This window comes from Lycorma delicatula, chromosome 5 (genome assembly GCF_047948215.1).
Source record: "Lycorma delicatula isolate Av1 chromosome 5, ASM4794821v1, whole genome shotgun sequence".
NCBI classification, from domain to species: Eukaryota; Metazoa; Arthropoda; class Insecta; order Hemiptera; family Fulgoridae; genus Lycorma; species Lycorma delicatula.
Window position 1 is genome coordinate 15139895 of NC_134459.1, and position 25716 is coordinate 15165610.

The 25716-nt window shown below is 29.4% G+C and overlaps 4 protein-coding genes across 9 annotated transcripts in view; 1 reads left to right on the top strand and 3 right to left on the bottom strand.

Moving 5' to 3' along the window:
- Positions 1 to 1633, bottom strand: part of LOC142324743 (tectonic-1-like) — a 27177-nt gene extending 25544 nt beyond the window's left edge. For both annotated transcript variants that reach the window (XR_012756376.1, XM_075365677.1), the window contains exons 1-2: positions 1568 to 1633; positions 57 to 880 (exon numbers count right to left, since the gene is read on the bottom strand). Coding sequence is in view for 1 of the 2 variants with exons in the window: in XM_075365677.1 (XP_075221792.1) it covers positions 57 to 59 (3 nt within the window). In the remaining variant the exon portion in view is untranslated. The remainder of the gene's footprint in view (positions 1 to 56; positions 881 to 1567) is intronic.
- On the bottom strand, positions 354 to 6293 carry LOC142324717 (B9 domain-containing protein 2-like). Its single transcript, XM_075365634.1, has 5 exons — positions 6170 to 6293; positions 5099 to 5224; positions 2347 to 2463; positions 746 to 880; positions 354 to 511 (listed from the first exon to the last, which is right to left on the bottom strand). The coding sequence occupies exons 1-5, from the start codon at positions 6291 to 6293 to the stop codon at positions 354 to 356; spliced, it is 660 nt and encodes a 219-aa protein (XP_075221749.1).
- Positions 6294 to 6936: 643 nt separating this feature from the next.
- LOC142324718 (vacuolar protein-sorting-associated protein 36-like) lies at positions 6937 to 20815 on the top strand (the record flags this gene model as incomplete). Its single annotated transcript, XM_075365635.1, has 5 exons — positions 6937 to 7045; positions 8047 to 8237; positions 12698 to 12862; positions 17721 to 17885; positions 20357 to 20815. Coding segments are annotated over 5 exons (951 nt in total), but the record flags the coding sequence as incomplete, so codon positions are not given.
- A 555-nt stretch (positions 20816 to 21370) lies between these two features.
- LOC142324744 (thyrotropin-releasing hormone-degrading ectoenzyme-like) overlaps positions 21371 to 25716 on the bottom strand; it is a 28498-nt gene continuing 24152 nt past the window's right edge. For all 5 annotated transcript variants that reach the window (XM_075365681.1, XM_075365682.1, XM_075365678.1 and 2 more), the window contains one exon: positions 21371 to 23972. In XM_075365681.1, the coding sequence (XP_075221796.1) occupies positions 23751 to 23972 (222 nt within the window). In that variant the 3' untranslated portion in view covers positions 21371 to 23750. The remainder of the gene's footprint in view (positions 23973 to 25716) is intronic.

Here is a 25716-nt window from a genome sequence, read left to right on the forward strand (position 1 = left end):
ATTTAAAATCTGAAATCAAAAAAATAGTAACACTAATCAATTACATTTTTACTTACCATAATATCACATTCACAATATTCAACATGAGCAGTATATTTAGTTTCTAATTCAGTAGTAGTGGTGGTGGTTTTAGTTGTGATGTTAGTAAATATTGTGCCAGTAGCATTTATGACATCCGGAGCATTTGTAGTTTTTAATTTGTTAGTTACTGCACTAGTAGTCCTTTCAATAATAGAAGAAGGGGAAGAATCATTACTAGTTGATGTTACAGCTTTAGATGAAGTGCCATTGACACCATTATTGCCAGTGGCATCAATCGGTCTACTGCTGTCACAGACACCATCACGATTATCTCAATCATCAGTAAAATGATTACTATCAATACTACTTGTCACATTGAATGGAACAGTATCAACTGAAGTCGCATTATTTGTGTATACAGTTGGAGTGGTCACTTCAGTAAATACATCAGCTTCAATACTTGAAACAAAAAAGTGTGATAAGAATAGAACTAGAAAAGTACTGATACTAAACATATTATTACTTAAGCCAACAAAAAATATTTCACTTTGCATAATTGAAAATAAAAATGTGCTTTAATGTGTCACTTTTAAAAGGCACAATATATACACCCACTATTTATTATACAGTTCAATTAAACCAGATAATAAATAATATCAAGCAATTAAAAATTACACATTTTAAATCTCAATTCCATATTTTTTAAAGTTATGCAATATGATACCAACTTCAATATGAACAACACCCATTGCTATAGTTTGTAACCTGTAACGATCACTTCCAGAATATATTAAATCAGGTATTTTTAACTGAGGTCCACCACCCATGAAATACTGAAAAAACTCATCTCTCCAACGACCTGAAAATAAATAAAAATGATTAAATATCTGACATATTGTTATTTTTATTTTAAGTACAGAATTAAGTTTTAGAGGAATTTAAGTCATTCACATAGGTACTGCCAGTGTCCAGGATTATGACAATATTGTCTATCAAATTGTATACTGTCACTTTGCTTTCACTCAAAAGTTTTATTTCTATAAATTTACACAACTAAACTATAAAATAAAGCAGATGTAGGATCAGCCTGCTGTAGGTTATAACTTCAATAAGTGGTGGGAAATTAATTACTATAAAATAAATCTTTTCTCTGGAAAGAAATTTTAATAAAAGATTTCAGGAAACAAGAATTTAAACATGGATAGTACTTAAATTTATAGTTCATTACTTAACTCTTTTTTACATAAAAATATTCATTATAAAATACATTAAAATATTATGAGAATATTTATTTGTTTACAGGAAGTGAAACATGTTTTCAACAAACGTAAAACATGATAACTAATAAAATAGTTACATGATACACAAAGTTTGACCTTATGACTATCCAAGCAGACAAAACCTAAACAAATATATTTTCAGAAAATCAAAAATCTTAATAAAAAACTGCAGAATAGAATTTAAAGAAATTACTTTTCATAGTAGAAATGTCAGATGAGATTACACTAACCAGATAATCATGTTTTAAATTTAATAGAATAGATACCTGGATGTGAATTTTCTTTTTTTCTTTTTTATTAAAATTTTAAATAAGCCTGGAACTATATTTTGTTCATTGTGTGATAAGATATACAAAATTACTACATGATTTGAATATAAATCTGTATTTTTCAAAGCAAAGGAAAAAATGTTTCACTAATCATAAAAAAATCAACCACTTGACACTATATGGATACCAGTGTGTCAAAACAATCTGCCAGGACTGTTACAACCCAAAAAAAAATTTATCAGCATTGTTGGGATAGAATAAAAATCAACAGAAAAATCAGAATTAAAAGAAAAAATCTATGTACTTTAGTAAAGTATACGATATAAATATCAAGAAATCAACCTAGGGAAATGAAAGGCTGGATATCTAAATTTGAATTTTCCTTCTTTACTTCTCATTCCAGCATCAAGCAAATATGAAATCATAATTTTTTATATATTGTGAAAGCATGCAACATATATTTGAAAATGCAGTTGTATGACATACTGTTTTATAATAACAATCCAAAAGATATATTTGAATACCCTACAGCATATAAAACATTCAAGGCTGACAGGGATGTAAAACCAATATTTCATGATGAAAAGCAGATGCACTAACAATCCACCATAATGAACTTACCACTAATGTCTGAACTTTAGAAACGTTTTTTTTTTTTTTTTATAAATGATTAATCTAATATTAAATATCAATTTCTAAGCATGAAAAATTTAGGTAAAAAATCCGAGGTTAAAATAAAGAAGTACTAAGTTAGTTACCAATTGTTCACCAAGTACAGTATTCGATTACATGAGTACCAGGAGTTGTAGGAATGTAACAAAATCCATATCCATACAATTCACTTCTTCCATACTTATCATAATGATAAACCTGCACATGCAGTTTTGGCCACCCTGAAATAAATAATAATAATTAGTAATTTTTTTTTTAGTAAAATAATGCATTCATCTCTGTTTAGATCATGTAGATAGAATTTACAAAAATGTCTACACTAATGCCATAGCTATAATCTGAAAGCTTTACAACATCAATTACATCACTAGATTAATTAAGCAATCCATTAAGTAGTTACAAATACAATTTTGTAATTCATTTGATAGCACAGTCTCAGGAATAGTCAGTATGAGGTTGGTCAAGACCAACCACTAAAATAATAAAGTTTTCATGTTTTAATACAAACTTCTTAGCCTCAATATATCACTTACATCCTACATCCATGAACAATTATTTATTTTATATATTCTAATCTTTGGCTTCCTTTATTCTTTTCTACAACCACAAACACTAACCTTGAATACTTAATGTATGGCCCACCAGCCTTGTTTTTCTTTTAATAAGATTCTGACAAACTTCTCTCATCAACAACTCATTGTAAAGCTGTCTTATTTACTCCATCAAACCTCCCAGTTTTCTCCTGTAACCTCACAACTCAAAAGATGGTTCTTTGTTTTTCTGGATTCTCTATTGCCTATATGTCAATGGATTTTCTCTATTCTCTATTGTTTAGATTCTTATCCAAAATTTTAATTTTCAATACACTTTTCATTATCCAAGGTTTTCTGTAAACTGTTACTCTCAGCCTAAAGTCTCTTCTCCAACTTAATTACTTGATAGACATAATTTAAACAAAAAATAATATAAAATATACCAAAAAAATAATTACCATGAGTTTCAGCAAAAAATTCTACATTTCAAAAATAATAAACAAAAAACACTCATTAACAATTAAAAAAAACAAAAAAAAACAGACATACCACAAAATATACTGTTGTAGTTGCTCAGACATATTGATTACACCATCACTTTTCACCAAATTAGAATGTCTACAATCACTACATATCATATAACATTGATTCATAAGACTACAAAATATATCCAAGTCACCTAAAAACTCGCTGTTTTTCTGTTTAGCCTACAGTACCACCATAAGGAACAGAACCACCATAAGGTATTACTTCAGAGGATAAATGAGGATGATACGTATGAATGTAAACCTAAGAACTCATTGCTACAAGATACCTAGTACACACAAACTCATACTCATACTCACTAGTAAACTAAAAGTACACTAATTAACTCACTTCTACAAAAATTAAATAAATCAAAATAAGGCCAAAAAAATATTTTTATAACACAGATAAACTATGTTAAAAAAAATAGTAGCTCATCTTTAAAAAAGTTTGATATAATACAGCAAGAAAAAAGGTTCTTGTACAGAATAATATCAATAAAAAAAAGAACTTCATAAAGATGGATGAACTAAACTGACACGATTACACAAAATTTTACACAGGACATACAGGTATAGTTTCAAAGAAACAATAAATTCAGAAAAAAACTTTTAGTAATACATATTTATATTTGTATGTTTTGAGTACAGACATCTTGATTAATGTGGAGGTTTACTTCACCAAGATTTACATATTGTCTTAAATTTAACAGTCAATAAATATTATTTAGAAGGCTGCAGAAGACCAAACTTGTAGAAACTGTACAACTGAAAACTTCATCATAATAACATTACTTCTTACTTGTATTTCTCAGATTAGTAAAGACTTCTTTAACTGAAATTGTGACTTCCCAGTTCATTGAACAACATGCAGAAATGGGATAATACATATTAGTTATAAATGATTTACCTTCAAATTAATGGAGCTCTTCCTTCAAAAAGACTCTCAAAGCAATTGAGTTGATGGTAGTCCTGTTCTCCACTGAAAAAGATGTTGCTAAAAGGTTCTTGTAAGAAAGAGTTCTATCTATTTAATAGCAACTAATTATTTATTTTTAAAGACTTTTAAGTGACTTATGAGATTCCAAATATTTAGTGATACAGCTCTAATTTCTGGTTATTCCCTTAACTGAAAATTCCATTTTGAAAGTCATAATGAGACTTGAGAGGACACTATGAAAATTGTGAAAGGCACAGCTCAGTTACTGTTTTTTTTTTTTTTTTGTAGTTGAAAGATTTGCTAGAGTTGAATTAAGTCAGTTCATTTAGCATATTCTATGTCTTTGTGTGCATACATACTTCATAATGTTCGAGTACATTAACAAATGGTACTTTTTTGGGCAGGTGAAGAAGATTGAAGTTTTTGTCAGTGTTTGTGGATTTGTGATTTGTATCTGTGAAGTGGTAGCAAATATTATTCTATGTTGCTATGAAAAGCTTTTAATTGTTCATTACCTCTCTGCTTGAAGCTAATCCAATTAGGCCATTGTATAACACTGTACAGTCACAATTGTTCAGTTTATATATTAAAGGGAGATTGCTCTTCTTTGGTGATTGTGTACTTGGTGTAGTACATAGTTTTATTTTTCTGAAAATCACAGTGTATTCACAGTAATTTGTTTGTTTGTGAACTATTTTCTCTGAGATTTTGCTTATATTTATAAACACTAGTCACTTAAATAAATATTTACCGATGGTAGAACCTAGAAATTTAATAAAACTTTTTACTCATTGATTATTGTTCATAAGTATTTGAAGAACATACTACTTTTAAGCCAATATTTTGCTTGTACACTTGCCTTGTACACACTTTGTTGAAAAGTGCACATCAATCGGATGACTCCAATATGTTATATCATTATAAACTGGATCATCAACTTGTGTCTGACCTTCCTTCAAACCTGCAACTAGTTTCCATCCACCACCTAAATAAAACAAAGAGGTAATGTTTACATTTCCGTAAAAAAATTGTCAAGGATTATAAAATGGAGGAGCTTGATCATTAAAAAATGAGAAAAAGTTACTTCCAGAGAATAGTATGTTGAAAAGTGATTGATATATCAAGATTCTGAAAGAAATGGTAGTTACAAAACTTCAAAACAAATTCCCACAAGGCAACAGAGTGTTCCAACAAGGTTGGCACCATCCCATACTGCCAAAAGAGTGGAAAAGTCTTTTGAAGAACAAAATATTAAAATACTCCAGGCAACTATCCAAACTTAAACCCAATTAACAATTTTTGGGCAATAGGCAAAAAACGACTGTCAAAAACGAATTGGAATTGTACCACTGAAATTGACCTCATTAAAGCAATAATATTGGTATGGTTTCATGATAAAGAAATCAAAAAAATGTATAGTTCAATGGAATCAATGCGAAATCATCTATGTGAAGTGATTATGAATAAAGAAGGACATATTAATTACTAGATATTCACAAATTGTACAGATATGATTTTTTTTTAGTAAAGTTACTTTTTATTAAATATCTGTTTGAATTAATTTGCACCCTACTGAGTATATATATATATATATATAGAGAGAGTAGGAATTAGTAAATAGCAATCTTTTAAAGATCTACAATTAATGAGAATTCATCACTATTTATTTGTGAAGTAATGATTAATGGTTTCTTTACCCTTTTTGGAAGGCTAATTTTTAACAAAATTTAAACATCTACGTAAAAAAGAGGCAAGTAATTTTTAAAAGAAAATACTTTAACATTCCCTTTAACCTTATCTCACTTGATTAGTTTTAAGATTTTAGAGCTAGGATTTGTCTCATTTTAAGATCCTGATAGCTCCCATTTCTTTTTTGATTATTTGGTTTTTACTTTAAGTTTTATTTTTCTCTAGTCTGTATCTTTCGTACCTTCTACTATTCCTTCTATCATTGTTTTAATCAATTCTTTTTTGCTCATGATATGTCCAAGCCAGTTAACTTTCCTACCCTGAATTCTTCTAAACAATCTTGTACTCTTGCTCACAATCCTCATTATTCCATTTTTCACTCTATCCATTTAATTTTCTCCAATCCTATCTATGCTCACATTTTAAATGCCTCCAGACTTCTTTTCTTTTTTTATTAGTGTCCAAATTTCAGATTCATATAAAACTACACTCTAAACATATTTTATTCATAAGACACTTTTTCAGATTTAATCTCATCTTACAGCGCAATAACAGTTTCTGTTTATTAAATATTTTCTTAGCCTTTGTTAGAAGATAAAGGGTGTAGTATGTAGGCTGATTCTTATATGAGTAAAGCAAAATAATAAAGAATGAAAAGATGCAATAGTGAATGGAAAGTTAACTGATGATAAAAATGTTTTTAAATAAATAATTCTTAATAAACTATCAATTCCATATGTATGTAATATCATACCTTTCATAGATAATAATTCATATAAATCAGTCAAAAATACATGACAATTTTAATCAATTGTTATATCAAACAACCCAAGATGTACTTTGTATATAAAATTTAAAAATATGCATTTAAGCATTATATTATTTTTTCAGAAGACTGCAATATGAATAGACAACAGAAAGAGTAATTAAATTTGAGAATGTAAAAATATAAAACCAACTAACCTGCATGAATCCCCCACTTGCAAAATAGGCTTTTGTTGTTAAATTTGCCTTTCATTGCCATTGCAGTGCATTATATTTGTTGAAGAAGAACAATCCACATCATTCTTCAATAAGTCTAGGAAAATAATTATTCACCTCTCTGAAACATTGAAAGGTAAAATTATTATATTACTTAATAAATTCTTTTACCTTGATTAAGCATATTTTATAAATGATTAGGGTTTGAGGACTGTCTATAATGATTCGATTTGTTTAAAAAAATGTTGTATGTATTTTAAATTTTATACTGGTATTTCACTAAAGTACATTGGTATTTCTCTTCACCAACTTTGATTGGATAGAGATTTAAAAATTCTATCAATGAAAAAGTCTTTAATTTTATTTTGTTCATTGTAACTTCTAGGGAACATAGGAAAACTAAAGAAATAGTCATGCTTGTTTTGCCATTAAGTAATTGATAAATACGGATGCATTGATAAGATGTAGACTTCTTGGTCGAAAACTCTGGCTACCCTTTCTCTTTCATAATGCTGCATTACTGATCTTTGTTGACTAATTTTATGTAATTCAAAAAAATTGTGCCTTTGTTTGATCAATCTATAAATTTTTTAATAAAAAGTATTTATGTTTGTTACTTGTTTAGCAGCATACCAAGATTTTGCCACAACACAGTGCACATTCAGTTTTTTAATCAAAATCAAGTGGCATAAATTTTTATAAATTACTAATTTTGTAATTTAAAGACTATCTATTATGTAAAAATACCTGTAATAGAGTATCATCTAAAATGTGTTATTGTACTACTGCCAAAGAAAATATTTCCAGTTAAATATGAGCAGTACGATTCTCCTCTTCATTCCTGCAGTCAAATACAGTGACGCTTTAGATAGCATGAGGGCTTAATCAAAATCATTCTTGTAACCTCATTAATCCTGCAGAGGATCAAGGGAAAGATAGAGGTTATTCTTACAAACAACTAATTCAATTCAGGAGAGGAAGAATCACACCGTAATGTAGTTTTAAAATTAAAGAACTAAGACTAGCAATGTCGTGGCAAGCTGGTTTGTGATGGTCAGTGAACAACTGAACTGTAGTTGACTTTGGAGCTCAGCTTATGTAGTTTAATTTCTGTTATCTAATTATTGTCTGTTTCAGGTAAAAATCTTGGTCCAGTTGCATACAGCCCCAATAATTTTATTAAATTATCATTTAAAGATGACAGCACAAATATAATTAAACTTTTAAATGATACTGTTGCTACTAAAGTATGGGTTCTATCCACAATTCCATCACTACCAAATCCTTTGCAGAATGTGCAACCCAATAATAACATCACTCCTCCTAATGTAAGTAATGATGACATTATGGTTTTATTATTCTTTCTTTGTGTGGTTTAGTTACAGAATAAGTGAATGTTTGGGTTGATGATATTTTGTTAGAATACATTCTTCATTAAAGTAGAATTTTTAAATGTATGTGTTCTTTTTATGGGGTAATTTTAAACTATTTTATCTAATAATAAAAGAAAGTGTCCTTGATTTAATGACTGAATAACAAAATACTTAATTAAATTTGACACATTTAATTACTTATCAAAGTGTACAGAAATATTACAAGATTATTACATAGCATATTATAATCTTATTAGCATGTTTCAATGTGAACATCCTAAACAATACTTTACCTGCCAGATGTGATTAATCATGTTAGGATTTACAGTTATTAATGAAATACAGATTCTCTCATTCAATCGTTGTAGATTATAAATCTTTTCTGTATAAGGTTATTTTTTTAATGTATATTATGATTTTTTTTTAATCAGGACTTTTAGACTAGAAAGTAAAATCATCTTTCTTCAATAATCAGGGAATCTATTGTGAAAGATGACTGACATTCTCTTATCCCTTTCATTATTAATAGTTTTGGGAAAAGCAGAATTTTTTAAATGCCTAATGAACTGATGCTGTAATTCTTTTTTCATTGAACATACGAGGGCTATTCAGAAAGTAACTTCCAATTCATTATTAAAAAAACACCTATTGATAAAAAACTGATTATTATATACATCTTATAGCTACATTTTTTTAGCTGCTTTTCTACATAATTGCTGTCCAAATAAGGGCACTTGTCATATTTGTAAACAAGTTTTTGAATGGCCTCGTTATAAAATTGTGCTGCCTGTGAATTAAGCCAGGTAGTAACTGTTTTTCAACTCATCATTTTCAAAACACTGTTTCACTAACCATTTCTTCACTTTTGGTAGAAGGTGATATCACTGGGAGCCAAATCAGGGCTCTATGGAGGATGGTTAAACAACTCCCATTTGAAACTGTTGATTTGGGATTGAGTACACATGCATACTGCAGTATGTAGATGAATGTTGTCATGAAGGGTCAAGGGTCAACCACTTCATTTTTTTTTTATTGACATGAATGTTTGTTCTACCTTCCCAAAACATACGACACTGTTGTTTTACTGTACTGTCAACTTTGCTTTTTCCAAATTTCAAATTTTACTTTTCCCAAAAATAATGAAAGGCGTAAGAGGATGTCAGTCATATTTCATAATGATTATGTCTTTTTGGTTATTAGTAAGTGGAGGAAATACTCATGATATTTCCTCCATATACTGTACAAAGTTCACAAAGAATTTCAGCAGCTGACAAATTTTTTGCATGAAGGAAATGGATGATGGCACTCACTCACAGTCTGCGGGATTTTCTATGACATCAGCCATTATGAATGAGAGTTTTACAGGAACAAGTAAGCAAATGATACTTCCAAAAATACTACTAGAACCACACCAAACTGGGCTATTCAACTGTGCAAAGATAGAATGCTATCCTCACTTTTCTGCACAATACAAGGACCAGAAGTTAATTTTTTAATAGTCCTTGTAAATTGACTCCTTGAAAATTGTGGCCTTCACCACACATAATTTTATCTTAGAACTACATAAGGTAAAAAATGTATTCATGATGCTCATGAACATATTAAACAGTTTCAATTGATTGTTGAAAAATGAAAAATCGATTTTGTGTTGTATATAGTGGTGTTTGCTTAAAATCAAGTATAGCCAACTACTGGATGATTTTTTTTTTTATATCTGAAAATAATTTTTTGTGTAAATTGATAAAGATAGCTTCGTTATTATAAGAGCAATAAAGCTTGGAAACAGAGCGTGGACAATATTTTACAACTTAATTTTTTAAACAGTAGTGTTTTGAATAGCTGAGTAAATCGTATTCTGTTAACAGACATATACCACTGAAATTTGATAAAAAAGATGAGATTTATCTTTAACTTCTATTTATCAGTCAGATAAACTGTTTTGAGATATTAGCTCCGATAATAGAAAATTCTATTATACTATAGTTTTCATTGGTAAGTATTGACAATAATTAATCATTTTTTTCAATTTAATCTTTTTTTTGCAGAAAGTCTTTTATTGTTAGCACTATCTATTGTTGTCTGTATTTGTAATTGAAATTACATATGTAGATAATTGCTAAAATGCAACTTTTCGTGTTATCTAAGTACTTTATACAGAAAGGGGTTTTACTTCAAAATTGACTTTGGCTGTTTTAATTTATGGTCATTATTTCAGTGGCTTATGTCACTGTCATTATAGTAGTCATGAATAATATAACCTATTTTTAGACTTTTGTGGAATGTGACATGCAATTTAGATAATTAAAATCTTGATGATATCTGTTGTTTCTTTAATTTATATTATCATATGAATTTATATCGGTCTGTTTTTATTAATAGCCCATCCAACCCTTCTAGGTGAATGATAGGCTTTTGGTGATCACTTACTCAGAATTTAATTTATAAAGAAAAATAATGACAAAAAATTAAATCTGCTTCACTTTTGTCAAAACATTTTAATCTACATCCTCAGGTTGTGCATTAGCAAAAACATTCAAGTGCTGATGAAAATTAAAACCATCAGAATTAGAAATTATTTTCATAAAATGTTTTTAGAGATTTCAAAGTGGAGTTTCTAACCTAATCGTAAAGAGAAAGATTTTGTTATTTACAAATTGCAGATTACAGTTAGGGGACAAAATTGAAACAAATAAAAGCGTTTCTGCCACCAGATCTTCATAGTTAACCAAAATGGAAACATTTGTCAAAAATTCCTAAACAAGGAACAGTAAAAAAGGAAAGGCCTAAATGTCAAATAGGTAAGGAGAAGGGCCTAATAATATGTATGATTTTTAAGCCAATAGCAGTTTTTGATACTCTGTGAAATAAGATACAAATAACCACTGCATAATATGGTTGTTAGGTTCTTAAAAAATGTGTTATGTAAATTTGTGTTATACAAAACAAGAAACTAGTAGAAAACACAAGATTAAGTTCCAAAAACTCAAAATAATGTACTATATTTATTTTTTAATTAAAACAAACATGTTTATTATAATAATAATTGAATAAAAATATTATTCATCATTACTACTAAGCACTGTTAAGTGAGGGCATTTACTCTTTAGTAAAATATCCTATCTTCAGCAGCATTTTGAGTTTTAAACTCTACTTTTTGCAAAAAAAAATATGTTATCATTAATTGTTTGCTTTTTGCTGAGAGTTCTTTATATATTTTTATTATAGTGTTAAGCAATTGTGGAGTTGCCTTTTAAATTTTGTGCTTTCAGGGCAAGAATCTTCATTCAGAAAATATGACTAAATATTCTGTTAAAAATAATTTTTTTTTATGCTTTTAAGGGTAAAGTGTCCCACTTTATTATCTTCATGTGTATTTTGCTTTTTGAATTAATTGGGTTTACACCAGATGCCACTTCCACCAAGTTAGCTTCATCAGTCTCCTCTTCCATCAATAATTCCTGAATATCTTTTACATTCACACTTTCAAAACCTTCTCCTCTTATAGGTTTAGCAAGTTCTACTATTACATTTTTGTTTTCTGCTAGATAGATTATTATATTTGCTCACTTTGCATTTACTCAGGCCATAAATTTTTTCTGCCAAGCATTTAATGTTAAGGATCTTATTTCTTTGATAGATGAAGTTATGATATTAATACACTCTAAAATTGTAAAGCATTTCTATGATTTCATTAGACTCATCAACTTAAAATCTATTGCATTGATTGTCTGATGTTATGAATTTTAAATATAGCTATTTATTACCTGATCTATTGGTTGAAGAAGTGAAGTTGTTTCAACATTTTAGTGATTTAAATCTTTAGGACGACTTGGTGAATTCTTCAATTTTAATAGAATTTTATAATCTAAATTTTTTTCTTTAAGTAATTCTCTACACTTGATATTAAACAGTTTTGAAACCATTTTCTTAATAAATCAGTGGTTACCTATGCCATTTTATTTGTAATAAATGAGCAAAGTTGTCTTATATTTTTTTTACTTCAATATAAATAAGATGAGGATTGAGGGATTTGTAAACTAGTAATGATTTTATTTCATGCTTGCCTGAAGGTTACTGCAAATAATTAGTTACCTGGTCTTTTGATACCTTGAAAACAGGTGCCATTTCTTTTTGTTTTTAGGGCTCTCCTCAATTCTTAAAACATGATAGTGTCAAACCATGTTGTATGAATTTCATGTTAAGTGTGGGGATGGAGGTTCACCTATATTTGTTATTTTATTATCAGAATTAAAAATTATTTGTTTTTGTGTAATTGATAATCTTTTGATCCCTTTTATATCATTTTCAAGTATTTTATTAGTTTAAGTAAAGATTTTATTCTTGTATACATTCTTGTATACATTAATTCTAATACATTTTGTAATTTAAAAGATGTTTAATTTTTGTTTCTGTAGCCTGTTAAACTTCGAACTGGAATAGTTGGCATTGAAAGAGGTATTCAAGAGAAACAGAAAGCGACTGATGACAACATTTCTGCTGCTTTTAAAGATTTAAATAGATTAATGATGATGGCAAATGATATGGTGCATATATCAAAAGCTATATCCACAAAGATCCGGGTAAACACATATTTCTTGGTGTTATTATTCTGTGCCTTTTATTCAAGGATAGTAGTTTGGACAGTGAATCTTAGCTTATCACTTTATTCTCTTCTACAATTTCCTTCCCATATCATCCTTTATCTATTTGTTGATTCACACTCCGTGGTCATATATTTGTTGCCTCCACTTTCAACCTTCCGTTGCTTGTCTTTTCCTCTTCCCATTGTTGTAAATGCATCTTCAGTTTCCACATAAAATTTTCAAATTTCACATAAAAATTACAAATATTTAGGTATACACTAGTAAAGTACAATGTTATAATAAGAAATAGTACACAAGTTACAAATTTTAAATAATAAAGTACAGATGTAGTAATATACATAGTAAATAAGTGTAAAGTAAGCAAAATTACGTTTTTTTATTCAATAAATGGAAAGGTGGTTAGGTATCTCATTAAAAATTTAATTCTTTGTATTGGGATACCATCACAAGAAAGAAAGGAACAGACATTGTGCTGGTGCTTAGGCTTAATGATTTGAACTAAATTACACCAATTATATTACGGCATGTCATCAGTTTAATACAATATATAGCCATCATTAAAGTAGTCTTTAAAGCGTCTATTCTAAATTACTCTAACAGAAGAAATTATTTTAAACTAATCAAAAGAAACTTAATACTTTCAAATTAGAACAACCAATGTTTAGGAGCTTTCAAAAATTTTTTCACTGTGAACAAAATGTAACATATGTAGGCAGTTGATTAAAAATTATGGGTGCATAACAAGTAAAAATGCCTGAATACTTCATTATTGGCTTGAATTTGAGGAACATGGTTTTGTAACTTTAATCTACAATATATTTCAATTACCCACTAAATGACCACTCCTGATGTAAAACGTTATCAGTACTTTATACATATATAAATACTTAAAAGGAAGAATATTGAATTATAAAAAGAAAGGGAATATATATTTAGCTCTTTTAAACCTAACTATTAGCCTCACTACTTTTTTTGAACTATGACAATTGATTTGACTTGGAGTAATAAGTTGCTTCCAGCAGAAAATCCTGTATTGAAGTTTTAAGTGAACAATGAAAGGTATAAAGTTCTTAACACACAAGGTGGTCATATAAAGATCTATCTCTCAAAGAAAAATTAATATGTATTTAGTTTTCAAGCTCAAAGTTTATTTATTAAAGGTAAACCATATTTTTAATGAATCAAGATCATATTGCATGTCTTTTTTTTATTGTTCAGAAGTTGTAGAGTTATAGCACAGAGCCTTATTATCAGCAAAACAACCCTTGAAAGAACCAGATCATAAGTTATTAATAAATAGTAAATAAAGGAATAGGTGGTGCAAGGACAGACGCTTTGGGAACTCCATAAGTTACTGATCTAAAAGCACTGTACTGATATTTGAATTTTATACATTGAACTCTCCTGGTTAAGTAACTTCTAAGCCATTCCAAAGTTATTCCTCTTAAAACTGCTTCTGACAAATAAGACAGTAAAATATTATGGTCTACAGTATCAAATGCTTTAGTGATATCTATGAATATACCACCTACAGAATGTTTCTCATTTTGATCTTTATATATGTCAGAAAGAAATTTTAATAATGCATCATCTATTGATTTGCCTTCATTAAAACTATATTATTGATTTAGTGAAAAAAAAATTTATAAGCTCGAAAAAGCTTAAACGTTTTTTTCTCTACTATCATTTAGAAAACTGAAAGCAAGGATATCGGTCTATAATTATTTAAATCTAAAGAATTCTCCTTTTTGAACAAAGGTATGACTACTACAGATTTTAAGGTTGATGGAAATTTTCCACTTTCAAAACTCAGATTGATCAAAAAGACCAAAATTGTACTTAAATATCCTTAACTTCTTTTATAGTAAATGCAGAAATACCATCAATTCCTGGGGCTTTATTAAACTTCAACCTTTTTATAATCAAAGCTACTTCTGCACACGTAGAAGAAAAATGAATTTTTGGAAAAGTAGTTTATACCTCTTTTCATCACTACTAAAGAAGAGTCTAATTGTTTCTTTAAATCTTTTGTGATATTTACAAAGAAGTTATTGAATTCTTCTGCTATCATCTTTGGTTCTTCTGTAATAATCAAGGAATCATCTAATAAACTTATTCTATCAAAACTTCATTTATTTACCCCCTTCCCTAATACACTATAGATTGTCTGCCATTTTTCCTTTGTATTATTTTTTAGTAAGTTTGAGTAGTAACTGTTTTTTCTACTTCAAATATTATTTTTTTTTAGACATTTACTACATATAAGTTTTAAAATAACTCTGTAAATCTTTATCAAGTCTTTTTTTTACCTATCTTGTTTAATTTATTTCTGTATTGTTGCCTGCTACACAAGTTGTCTGTCATCCACGATTTCAACACAGTTTGGTTTTTAACATACTGTTTAATTTTTATTGCCTTTTCTGCCTATGTCATCCTGAAGTCATTTAGCTTAAAGTTTCTTGCTTTGTTTATCCTCATGTCTCACAAGTTTTACGTTGATCCCAAAAGCATTGGACCTTCTTCCTCAGTTTGTGACAAATGTTGATTGAATTTCTTGTGATTTCCATGTCCAAAGCAGCAGTGATGGGTGTTACCACTTTGTCCTCATCTTCTTTGACAGCTTCTGGCATCCCATGAACCTCAGTGATGTTGGATCTTGAGTACTGATCGTTTGCATTGACTTTGATTTTATTTTTAAGACCTACAATTTCCTGCTTAAGATTTTCAATCAGTGTTGTAAACATCTTATCTTTAACAGCTTAATTTTTCTTTTGATCATTTACCACACCTTGCAAGTATTCAAAGGATGTGTTCATTTCTTCCTCCATTCTTCTATTTTCTTTAGTTTCTTTTAGCATTAGGATAACCTGAGATAGATTGGCTCTTCCTTTCTTTACACCATTAGTAGCTTGTGTACTCTTTTCATCTCGATATAGTGTAAAAGGGATGGCGCCAGATTTGATTTTCAGTAGAAATATAATCCAACTCCTCCTTAGTTATGTTAATGTACATGAGGTGGCAGCACTGTTTACAATTACTGCATTAAAATTTGTTACATGTCGAAACCGATTAATTACGTATTTTGAAAATACTTGGATATCTTAGTAAATTAACAGAAACAAATTACACAAAAAACAGTGGCAAATAAATTTGGATTATTAACACAGCAATTCCACAATATAGTGCACCAATATATCATTTATTGTGTAGCTCGTCTAACTCATAACAAATCTGCATCATAAAATCATACTTACCTGCTCCATAAATCTAAATTGGAACAAATTATGTTTTATACAGTGTACACTTATTTCTTTTAGAACATTCTAATTTCTCTTCAGTTCTTTTAAATTTTATTTAAAGTTGTCTGCATTCTCTTTCATGTTTTTCATACTGTGCCAATCTACCTAATTTCAAAACTCTGATTCTTTCTTATATCGCTTATCTTCACTTACCCCGTTTTTATTGTTGTGTTTAACTGAAATCATTACCTTTTTTTTCCAGTTTTCCCATCCCACCTCTTTTTTGATTTTTATCTCTTTACAATACTTTCTCAAGTATGTATATTTCTCCCCTCCCAATTTACTTACAATTAACTTTTCCTTGAAATTGTATTCATTGTACTGCTAAGAAAAATATCTAAATGCTATTAAATCATTATCATATTCATATTCATAAATGCTTGCAGTGCTTTTGTGGTTGTGCGCCATAAAGCAGTATTTTAAACTTTGGTAATAATTCAAGTTGAAAAAACTTGTGATTCCCACAAGTTTTAATTATAATGCTTACACTCAAGCTTCATAATACTTGGTAAACGTAGGAAATGTTTTGTTTAAAAGTTCTCAGTTAAGTGTGAAGAATAGCCATGGGCATTTACATCAGTTTTGAAATTGTGCTACTTTTACCAGTCTGGTCTTTTGCATTGAACAGACTCATGAAGACAATGGAGAATTCTTAACAAGAATATGAGAGGAGGTCATAAAAGTGGTTCAATAATCATTACTATTCTATTTGGATACAAAAAAAAAAATTGTTGTGATCTGTTATTAGGTATTTATGTGCAACCAGGAAACACCAAATGAAATTCATTACAAAATTGAAGCAGTATCTGATATTATTTATTTATTTAATACCAGGTTACATATTAACAGCATAGTGACATGATGTCAATAGCACTCTGCAGAGATGCCAAGGAATCTGTTCATAGTCTGGCATGTATGTATAAATGTACCGGAAAATGATGTGGTCTTGAAAGACTCAGGCCGACCACTCCTGAAATGTGAGGTTAATTGAAACCCAACCACCGAAGAACACTGTTATCCACAGTTTAACATTCATATTAACGCAACTGCCTTTACAAAGATTCTATCTCAAAACTCTTGACTGTGATATCAACGTGAGATATGTGCGTGCAGCACGTGTGATATTGATGAAATACATTTTGTAATGGTCAAGTAGGTGTGATGTATGAATGTAGGAGTGGTTACTTATTTGTCAGTAGATCTTGTCTCACAATTCAAGAACATTGCATAAATTCTAGAACTATTTCCATTATGGTATGATACTATCCTGAGAACAAATCCCCATTCGTGGTTTAAAGCATCCCACGAATTCACTGTCAAAAAATTTAAAACGTTGAACAGCTCTGGGAAAATTACAATGATAGTTTTTTACATTTATGGTTTGTTTCTCTTGGATTTCAATCCTCATGATTAATAACTCATTCTATTCATATAAAGTTGCTATAATTTATTATTTAATATATTTACAATTTTCATTTTTAAAGACACTGGTTTTGTTAGAAGATTATTATTATGGTCTCTTTTCTTTGTTCTAGGAGAGACAGGGAGATATAACTGAAGATGAAACTGTCAAATTTAAATCATATCTGTTAAGCCTCGGTATCGATGATCCAGTGACTCGCAATTCATTTAACAATCAAAATGAGTTCTACCAGAGTCTCGCCAAACAGATATCTGATATGATGGAACAGCCAATTGGTGTATGTCTACTAGATAGTTGTTTGAATTTATTAATTAGAGGGAATTTTTTTGTAATATTAAGATTTATTTCCGCTCTAGTACTATATATAAACAACTCTAAAAATCCTTGAGCATTCCAGTATTAATTATTAGGGATTTCTTTCTCCCCCTTTTTTTTCCACATTTTTATTATTGTGGCAAATAAAACTTAAAATCAACATTCATAAAATTTTAAATCGACAAAACTTTCAATTAGAACAACTTGTTTGTTTTCCTCAGTAACATTATTACTGCTACAATAGTAATGTGCAAAAGCAGAGTTATAGAAAATAATAATAAAAGTATAAATAAGTAGATAATTCACTTAAAATGAGGGAGCTGCTTGTTTTTATTGAAAAAATTTATAGTGTTTATATTTTCCTGTTTTCCTTTCTTTCTCAAGAGGCCGCTCTCTCCTTATTCCCACACTATACAAATAGTATTTAGACTGTTATTATAATAGAGTAATCTCAGAATCTGATACACTTGGAACAGATATATTTTTAATTATTTTTGTCTTGCTGAATTAGCTTTCTATGTGTACTAGTGTCATTGATATATCAAGCCCTTGCTTTTGTATTTTTCAGAATCCTTTGTTTATTTTGACATATTTATGTTAAAAAAAAATTTTCAAAAGGATTACGTAGTGTAAAAGGTTCTTTGTCATGTTGAAAGGAAAGGTAAACCTGTTTCTTAATTTGACATTTGTATAATTTTAAATTAATAATCTTATTAAATAAAAAATAAGTATTTATTTATTAAATATCTAATAATAAGTAAATAATATTTAATGTAATTTCATTCTGAAATCTACTGTACCTGCCATATGAAACACATTTACTGTATATCTGAAATACTTATTAATTAGTTATAATTAAAATTATATGAGCATGTACTATGGTAATATAATATCAAGCTTGCAAACATGTAACTATGTGGAGCAAGCTCGTTAGATACTCTTGTCACTTTAACAAAAATCACTGTAATATTCTGATGCACATTATCAGAATAAATAAATTTAGTATTAGAGATTATTTATTGTATAGTTGATTGTTATTGTAGGAATTTATATAAAAATAAGAGGCATAAACCATTTAGGTTAAATGCAATATAAACCTAGTGTTGTGATTTTGTAGGTAAAATATGCATCTGAAATAAAACATTAGATTTGCTAGAATTCAATTAGGAAAAGGGAAAAATAATTTGGTGTCATTAGAGGTTTATCATTCTCTAAATCGAGACTGGGATATATTTGCTGAAAACTTTTCAGCTTGTTTAGATAGGCTTACTGAAAAATATAATAGAGAGATTTAATATAATAGGGAGATTTTATTGTAGGAATTAACAAAAATGTTTGAATATTTAAAGAATTTTACAATATTGTTCCCTCAGAATTATAGTTTACAATTATAATACAGTTACAAGCATATGTAGTACAATAATAGATTATATTTTAGTAAATTTAACTCTGTGAATTCTTATAGGAAATAACAGAATTGTTATGTCATAATTTTGAGAACTGGATCCCAACAAGCTAGTGGAAGTAGAAATTAGGCAGAAATAGGTAAATTGCTCTATTATCAAAGAGAATAAGTTTAATAAGCTTAAAAATTTTTACTTACATTACATAAAAGAAACAGAAGTAGAAAAATATCAAGAAATGACTGGATATCTAATGACTTATTCAGTGTTTCAGAATAATTTATGGACTTCTATATTTAATAGGAAGAAGTCACCATCATTTTCTAGATAAACAAAGATATAACAAAATTATGCGAAGTAAGCAACAAGAGGAAAGTGGCTAAAAATAAATTAATTTTTAAGTGTCATCAAAACATACTCAGCGGTGTGGAAAATAAAAATGAGGAAATAGATACTGAGAATTCAGTAAACAGTGGCTGTAAAAAATGGTGAATTTGTAATGAAAATTATCATCTAGTTGGGAAATTCACAGTATTTGATATTTTCAAATAACATCAATTAAAGTTGTAAAGTAAAATAAGGGAATAGTATGCAACAAAAATTCTCTCAAATTATTCTAACATGGCTTCAGAACTAGACACAAATGAAATAGATTTAGTTATTAGGTGTTAAAAATGGGTAGTTAAAAATATAGGATATAAACAATAGCCCCATTATTAGTAGATTTAATTAATGATTTGTTAGAAGCTGTAGTATTTTCTACATAATTAAAAATAATCGCAACCTTTAATTAATTACTAAAATTAAATTGCTAAAGTTTTTCTAATTGAAAAATATTCTTACTGGACTGAAGAATTAATTTTGTACTCTTCCTAACAAGGATGTAGTTTTAGGTTTAAATTAGATTTACATTAAACTTTAGGCTCACTCAGTACCTAGTGACAAGGAATGCATGTAAAAAAATACAAAATTATGTGCCTACTTTCTCGATGGAAAAAATGTTATTAAGTTTGTTTTTGTATTTTCTTAGGAAGTCGGTGGCATAATGTCTCTTACTGATGTATATTGTCGTGTAAATAAAGCAAGAGGATTAGAGTTGTTGAGCCCTGAGGATCTTTTGGCTGCTTGCCAGTTGCTCAATCATTTAAAACTTCCAATACGAATTAGACAATTTGACAGTGGTGTAAAGGTTCTTCAGATTGAAGCACACACTGACAAAGCTATCGTCACTTCTACTGCTGAATTGGTATGGTTTACTTTCTTATTTTTTCTTGTGTCTTTCTTAAAACTGTTTGCAACTGTAATTAGAGGTTTAAACATTTTTTTATTTTTACTTTCGTGTACAAAGTAAAGGAGAAAGTATTGATCACGAAAAGTTTTGGTTTTTAGATTTCAACGGAAATAACCATTTTTACTAGTTTTGGCGTGATGTCTGTACGTACCTATGTATCTTGCGTAACTCAAAAACGATTAGCCGTAGTGTTGAAATTTTATAATTAGGACTGTTGTAACATCGAGTTGTGCACCTCCCCTTGTGATTGCAATTGACTGGGCCAAAAATGTGTATAGTCAGACTTCCAAATAAAGCGGGTTTTCAATTCTGAAACATTTGTAGTTTGGACTTTTTCTTAACTGGAGTAATAAGCCCTTGTTGAGAGCTTTTCAATGATATATCATAAGTGGTACTTATTTTAATTTGTTCCTGAGTTATAGCCAAATAAAATTTTAATTAATGAAATATTTGTTTTTTTCAAGGGGAAAGTACATTGGTTCGAATCAGACTTTACATACATATATATTTTTTAACTTTAAATATATTAATTGTTTAACACCTCTGATTGTTTAAAAATTTTAACAATAAATAATAACAACACAAAAAAATGAAAAAAAGAATCAATAGTTATTAGTGAAATAAAATTTACCTTAAAATTTTACAGATTGAAAGACTTATTGAAAATTCACAAACTAGTAACAAGTGTTATAAATTCAGAATAAATATACAAAGACAAAAATCCTACAGCTTTATACTCATTTTAAGCCCAGTAAAAACATGTTAAAAATGTAAACTAAAAATTTAGTAAGCTTTTTCAGTTTTGTTTTTATTTTAATTGAATTTAATCATATATATTGTATTTTTTTTTTATAATCAAAAACAAACTTGAACAACTCAAGTACAGAATTACAAAGTAAATAAAATGACACTTAACCTTATTTTTTCTTTTCTTTAATCCAATAGTACTTTCGTGGTATCCCACATCATCAGTTGTATATAAATTACATAAAAAATGGTTTTTAAATTTAAAAAAGTACAATATATTGGTACACAGGAATATGATGGGTCTTATAAATATTGACTTTAGGGAAAAAAATATATATATATTTTTTTCTAATTGTAGCTGTCTGCATTTTTATATAACAAAAATGAAGGTAATTTTATCCCTTGATAAAATATTCCGGAGGTAAACTAGTCCCCTGTTTGGATGTCTGGGTGGCGACTACTAAGAAAGGAGTCACCAGAAAATTAAAAAATATCATTCTATGAAGCAGAGCGTGGAATGTTAGAAGTCTGAAAAAGGTTGGTAGGTTAGAAAATTTAAAGAGTGAAATAGATAGGATAAATTTAGATGTATTAGAAATTAGTGAGGTTCGGTGGGAAGAAGAAAACGACTTTTGGTCAGGTGATTTTAGAATAATTAACTCAGTTTCAAATAATGGGTAGGCAGGAGCAGTTTTCGTAATGAACAAGAAGATAGTGAAGAAAGTAGAGTACTTCGAAATGCATAGTGATAGAATTATTGTAATAAGGATAAAATCAAAACCTAAACCGACAATGATTGTTAGTGTTTACTTATCTGGGAACAGTTTTTTCTGAGTGTGGCAGAAAGGTTAATGAAATAAGTAAAAGAGTTCTGAAGGAAAGTGGATTTTATCAGAGAGTAAGAAGACTGCTATGGAACAAGGAAGTACTTTTGCAAGAGTACCTTTGTAAGAGAATTATGTATGAAGCATAATTTGTACCAATTCTTACCTATGCGGCAGAAATCTGGACAGGCGGCAGAAAGATAGAGTGTCAAGTATGGGCATGCTAGAGAAGACAAGAAGGGAAAGGGGTAAGGAACAGTATGATTAGAGAGGAACTGAAATTGGGAAGTCTTGTCGAGTCAACTGGAAGATCAAAGAAAGCTCAGGTTGTTTGGACATATTGAAAAGATGGATAAGGAAAGATTACCAAACAGGATGATGCATGCAGAGGGAACAGTTAGAAGACCAAGAACAAAATGGTTTTATACGGTGATGGAGAAATTTTGTAGAAGGCCCAACCTGTGGAAACTTGGATTAAAGGGAACTGAAAACGATGGTAATCCATCATTTGGTGGTGTAGTCCACAAAAATGTGGTCAGTACTACTACGCATATCATTATTATTTACATATCATATTATCATGCTATCAAAATGTGAGAGAACTGTATGTAATGTGGTGGGCATTTTCAATTATTTTTCCTCAGAAATGGTTTTCAATATTTGTTTTTCTAATGTTTAAAGTATGAGATGTCTTTTCCATCAGTAGATTGCGTTGAATTTCATTATAATTTTAAACAACTACAATTTTTTTTACAATTATTTTATTTATTTATTTTTTTTTACAATTTTTTAAAATTATTTAGTACTCAGCTTTAAACATATTGTTGTATTTTATCTAACTGGACCTACAGTTATACATTAATGATATCTTGTAGTTATAAAAAATTTAACAATTTTTAGGTCATACTGTAATTAAACAATTTTTTTTTCTTTTGATAGAGAAATAATGTACAATATGTTTCAGATAAATGTAATAATATTGGATAACTGGGTAGTTTTGTGCTTTTTACAAGTTTTTTCATAGTAATAAATTGAACAAGGAAGGAAAAAGGGTGGCTGATCACTTGGTCCCATCAGCACCTGTAACCTTAATTTATACTGCATTTCAAAATATTTATTAATTCCAAGCTTTATTTTTAAATACTAAATGAAAAAAAATTAACTAATTATTATTAATGACCAATATATTACTGTAATGAATAGAAATACTGAGATAAGGATCTAGATGATGAAAATTCTGGATAGAAAAAATTGTGGTTAGTATCTGTAATAACACTGTTATATTTAACATAATAATTCATGGTACTGAAAGAATAATTAATTCATCATCATGGACTAAAATTTTGTATTTACACTTTTATTCAAGTTATGTATGAAACATTAATAATAATTCTGAGGGGAATAAGCTGTCTAGCTGATTTTAAATAGCTATACGTAAATCTTGGCGTATAATATCTAACAAATGAAGACTAGGTTTGATAAAGCTGATAGGAATATTACACAATGATAAAAGTATTACAAGCATATATACTGCAGTAATAGCACGTATAAATAAATAATTTTTAAAAACCTTTAATACCTTGAAAATTTATGTTGAAAATAATCCAGTCATTTTTAAAGGCTATGTTATCTATCTGCAATTGATCACAATAAAGCCATTTCTTAACTTTAATCTCTTTAAAATTAAGTTCTGTGCTAGTTGTGTATGTAAGAGGTATCATCCAGCATGAATCTGACTTTTTCTTGTCACTTTTGTGTTGAGGTTTTAATGTAAAGTAGCGTTTCTTGAAAGAAAAGAAAACAAAGTTAATATTACAAAATTATAATAATTTAGTTTTAATTAAACAAAATAGATAGGAAAGACTTTAAATTTAATATTCATGTGACCAAACAGAACAATAGATAATATATTTCAGGGAATATCATAATGAAAAATAAAAGTATGTAAAAGAAGCCCAGATACTGAAACAGTTCTAACTGATAATCAAAACGAAATGATGCTGGGTACTAAGTCCCTTTTAATGGATAACTACAAATTGTTAATACTAATACAGGATAAGTGTAGAGAAGGCTAGGTCAAGGTACACCATAGAAATTAACCATAATTTTGCTCCTTCAAAATAATCTTTCTGTTCAAAAAAAAAAAATAAATTACAAATATACACAGAGCAGTAGGAAAGTTTCACCATACAACTTTATTTTTTATAATATTTCAAAATAATTTCCACCACAAATTATACACTTCCCCATCCTTTAAAATCAGTCTTCAAAGAAACCCTGCCATGTTTTGTCAGAGATTTGGGTTCATTGTCCCAAACATTTAGGCAGTCATCATTGCTCATAAAATGCCTCTCTTTCAGTCTGTTCTTCACCTGGAGGAGCAGAGCAAAGTCACATGGAGTGAGTGAGGTCAGGAGGTGTAGGAAGGGTGCTCTAACAGTTTTACTCCAGCATGGCCAAATACACAGAGCTAACTTTAAAGTGGTGTACTGGAGTGTTATTGTGGTGAAGAAACCATGTGTCCAACCTTGAGTTTGGAAGCAGCTTCTTGAGAGCTTCAACAACTTTAGGCAGTCATTCTCTTGGTATATCACCTCTTTGTAACTGTCTTCTGAGTTTCCAACAAATTTTCTCCAAAACTTCACTCATACTAAAAATACGCCACCATTCTCTTTTTTAAATCCTGACCCCCATAGGGGAAGACACCCTCTGCCACCTTCTCTGTTCCTACCCCTTATGGGCTTTACCAGAGGTCATATTTATTAGGGTGCACCCAAGAGGTGTCCCGCAAACCAATAAGATTTGGAAAGAGATCATGCGTATAACGTCCACCCTCTGTCTCATCCCATAAGGCATTGTCATGTTGTTCAATTTCTCAAACTTTATCCGAAATCAACTTACCAGATTCTTAGCAACGTACCATTGCTGCTTTTCAGACACAATCAAGTCTATCGGTTTCATGCCTGCAATCACCAAGACTGCCTCCTGTGAAATAGTACAGTAACCATCTGTTACCGTTAACAATATTAGGCATTGAGCCCTTAATAATATGTCCTGATAACTTTTATATTTAGCCTATCCACCCAAACAGGTGCCACATGTAGTATAATAGCCTTGCACACGCCTTTAAACAGGATGCTCATGGTCTTGAAGTTAAGACCCAATCAGGATTGACCACATGTCGAATACCAAAGAAGATATTGTTGGCCCTCTCCGCAATATACTGAAGGTGCTTCTTAAATTGCAGTTTCTTATCAAGAAACACCCCAAGATTCTTTAGAATCTGAACGTACTTTATATGTTGGCCTGCTATTGAAACACAGACTTGCCAACTCACTGTCAAATGGCCTTTGAGGAGCATTATCGTGGGCTAAATGTCATCTTGTATTGATGACCCCACAGCTCAAGCATTCTGCAAGCCCGAGTGGCTTGGAGTTTAACCTCCCTTCGTGAGCTTCCTTCAACCAGCAGGAGCCCATTCTCAGCATAAGCTACGATGCAACACCTGCTGGGTAACCTCAACCGCAG

What these genes read in the sequence shown, in the direction of transcription:
- LOC142324717 (XM_075365634.1), bottom strand. Translation starts at nt 6,293, where the DNA reads ATGAGGATTGTGAGCAAGAGTACAAGATTGTTTAGAAGAATTCAGGGT. An exon ending in TACTCATGTAATCGAATACT is followed by an intron (nt 881 to 2,346) that starts GTACTTGGTGAA and finishes ATTTATTTTCAG; the next exon opens with GTCGTTGGAGAGATGAGTTT. An exon ending in TGTTGTTCATATTGAAGTTG is followed by an intron (nt 512 to 745) that starts GTATCATATTGC and finishes GTACTTTTCTAG; the next exon opens with TTCTATTCTTATCACACTTT.